Raw genomic sequence first — 3480 nt, forward strand, 5'->3', positions numbered from 1 at the left:
AATAGAGCATCTTAATTTTCTGATATGACACAAAATACAGGCTACAAACCTGATTTTCTCCTGCATCATAGTCTCACCAAAGTTCTTAGATGCAAACAAATTTCTTAGCCACTCGTAATTCACAAAATTTAAAGAGCTGGCTAAGTTATTATCCATTGCGAACCAAATTCGTTTTGCCACATCACATTGAACAACCAGATGATGCATATATTCATCATGGATTCCACATAGAGGACAAACAGTTTCAATTTTATACAAAAATCTACTAATTGTATCAGTAATTGGTAAACTTTGGTGAAGACACTTCCAACAAAAGTGTAAGATTTTTGACTGTGATTGTATTCTCCAATCATAGGTAGCTTGATTTTACAGATTTCAGTCAAAACATCAATAGGAAATAAACCATTTAATGTACTAACAAAAGTTCGCAGTGCTAACAAAAGTTGAAGGCAAAGTAGTACCAATAAGTTGAAGGCAACAAAAGTTGAAGGCAAAGTAGTACCAATAAGTTGTACCCAGACACATTTCCATATGTGATGAATGCTACTACGATTAGCAATTCCCAGCAATAATGCTTTTTAAATTATAGCTAGACCTTGACAATTACTCTCTGTATCCAAGATCCACTAGGACTCACCTCATCAATAATGCTTTTTAATTATAGCTAGACCTTAGTTAGACAAATACTCGTATCCAAGATCCACTAGGACTAACCTCATCAGATAAGGGGTCACTCCTCATCAATAATGCTTTTAATTATCGCTAGACCTTCGACAAATACTCTCCGTATCCAAGATGCATTAAAACTCACCTCATCAGATAAGGGGTCACTGTTAGGTTCAGGACACCCCTTATAAGTGTGGGATGAATGGCCTAAGCACATCCCTGCCCCACAAAAAGGAGTGCCCAAAAAATAGTTCAACCATGTGACCAATCTAAGCAGGCATGAGGTTATCAAGAAGGGAACGGTTTTACTCCGTTTTTGGTTATCCCAGCCAGGTAGGTAGAAATTGAAAACAAAGATCCCAGATCTGTCTATATCCAATGAAGATAAACGCACACATGTTTGGAAAATATAGTAAGTAATAAAAACAGTTTCTCTACTAATTCAGAATAACAAAACTTAGGAGAATCTTTGATGTCAATCCTTCCTCTTTATCCTACGACTTGAGAATGAAACACAAAAAGGACATCTTGATAATTAAGAAGCACTATCATCATAAAAGCTAAAAACCTCCCACAAGCAATAATAGTCGAGTTGTTTAAGCAGCAGCACCCTTGCCCTTCTTCTTTTGTAGCTTCTTCATGTAAAATTCAAGCTCCTTTCCTTCCAAGATGTACCTAAATAAATTCCCAAACCATTTAGATGAGTGCACTGGTTAACATGTTATCTATAGGAGGAATTTACGAAAAACCTAAAAAATGAGGGTTTTCTTCAATGCAACTTACCCATCAGCTCTACCACATTGTCCAGGGCGAGATGAAATGCAGGCCAATAGTCTGCCTCCACTAAACTGCTCTTCAATATGAGGGTCAAGTTTGTGATCCACCTGACGCTTCTCAATTTTCCTGATTACATGGTTACTCTTCTTTGCTTCTTCTGCTGCAGCAGCATCTCCCTCCTGCAAATTTTGAACAGAAAGATAGAAAAATCAGTTGCCTAAGAACGCCATACAAAGGACAAAAGCCCAAGAACAAATTTAATACAGAAACAAAATTATAAGCTAGATGCACAATTGCATTTCATGATATACAACTAACAGAAACATAAGATGTTACCTCAGTGGTTTCCTTCTTGGCAGCAGCAGTCTTCTTCTTCCTTCCGATGTCAAGACCATAGTGCTGAAGGTACCATTGCTTGAAAGGAGCAGCATCAACTTGAACAATAGCGCTCTTCACTAATGTCTGTGTCCTGACAAGCTCATTGTTCGACGCATTGTAAACGACATCAAGAATACGGGTCTTACGAGTAACGGTTTCACTTCCCCATGAGTAATTTCCCGTATCCAATCGGAGTGCCCTCCACTTTACATTACCTCCTCTAACACGTACTCTCCTCACTGTCTTGTTGCTTGACAGCTTGGTGTTAGCGGGCTGACGACCGAGCTCGTACCTAGAAGAACCAACAAAATTGAACATCAAGCAAACTTCCAAACAATAGCATTTATGATAAATTTAAAGGCAATCGAACATAAGCAAAATATATCACTGATGCATATCTACTGCTACAAAAATCCCAGTAATAACTAGAACATTTTCAAGATAAACCAAATTACTGGATAAGCGAAAGCAATTATAGAGGGAAACTCCAGGGACCAAAGAATTAAAATTATATTGTGCCATAGGCAATCCATATCAATTGATATAGTTTAATACAAGGATAGGGGCTGCTAAAGAATGTACTAGTAATTTACCATAGTCAACCAAAAACTTTCTCCAAAATAAACATCGAAAAAAAAAAAAGGGTAAGCAAAGAAAACTAGTTCAAGTGTACAATTTCAGTCGAAAGATGGTGATATTTGTTATGATAATCACATATACATCAGGAAATAGGACAATAATTCATCATCGATTGTACTAATCATGAACCAAAAAATTTACAAAGAGTAAAAGACTCAAAACCTAATAATAAAAAATCAAAAAATAATAAAAATTAAACCCTTTTCTTGAATGACTCTGCTTCCTATAAACACTACTAAACTTGAGAAAACTATAAACCAGCAAATCGATCTCAAATACATAGCTTAGAGAAAGCAAATATATAAATATACATCTAGGTTTAAGATTACATCCACTAATAAATCAGATTTACATCTACGATATCAGATCGGCATTAGAAAGATATGCGAGTACTATGTAGAACAACAAACTCGCATACCGAACTTTGTATCAATCTAACCATTTATGAATCGATAAGAAAATGAATCTATAGACAAGTAAAGAAAGCTTACTTTCGCTTCTTCCTCCATGCCTTTTTCTTTCCTCCTGTAGCGCGCCTCTTGTGCATAGAATCTCGAGAGATACCTGAAAGTTGAAAAGATAAGAAGAATCCATTAGAAACAAAGACGAGTATTGATTTGATGAGTCTAAGGAAGATGATTCTTCAAAGACATAGAGATTCAGGAGGAGGATTCATACCCATCTTGGCTGAACGGCGGAAGAACTAGTTGTTTCTGTTTCCTTCAGCTCCTTTCACTCTCTCTACCAACAATATAATCCTTTTCATTTAAAACCCTAACATTCAGGAGGGTATTTTAGTCTATTACAATCTGTTGAAGGCACCTCTAGTTCAGAGAGGAGCGGACTTCAGCCTATCCTTTGGTTCCATGCATACGATTACCCTTTTGAATTTGGGGAAAAAACATATATATATATATATATATATTTATTTATTTTGGGAGTGAAGAAGATATTATTTTATTAGATTTATTATTATAAAAAGATGCCAGTCAAAGCTTTTATTAAAAAAGAAAAAATTTA

General features: G+C 35.8%; 1 protein-coding gene and 1 non-coding gene across 2 annotated transcripts; both read right to left on the bottom strand.

The window, feature by feature from the left end:
- Positions 1–1010: 1010 nt before the first annotated feature.
- LOC113358203 (40S ribosomal protein S8) lies at positions 1011–3244 on the bottom strand. Its single transcript, XM_026601734.1, has 5 exons — positions 3139–3244; positions 2952–3024; positions 1780–2113; positions 1450–1622; positions 1011–1341 (listed from the first exon to the last, which is right to left on the bottom strand). The coding sequence occupies exons 1-5, from the start codon at positions 3140–3142 to the stop codon at positions 1263–1265; spliced, it is 663 nt and encodes a 220-aa protein (XP_026457519.1). The 5' UTR covers positions 3143–3244; the 3' UTR covers positions 1011–1262.
- On the bottom strand, positions 2492–2577 carry LOC113362467. The gene has a single exon (XR_003365724.1). It is a non-coding gene; the product is annotated as a small nucleolar RNA Z196/R39/R59 family (small nucleolar RNA).
- Positions 3245–3480: the final 236 nt, after the last annotated feature.

This window comes from Papaver somniferum, chromosome 3 (assembly GCF_003573695.1).
Source record: "Papaver somniferum cultivar HN1 chromosome 3, ASM357369v1, whole genome shotgun sequence".
Taxonomy (NCBI): domain Eukaryota; kingdom Viridiplantae; phylum Streptophyta; class Magnoliopsida; order Ranunculales; family Papaveraceae; genus Papaver; species Papaver somniferum.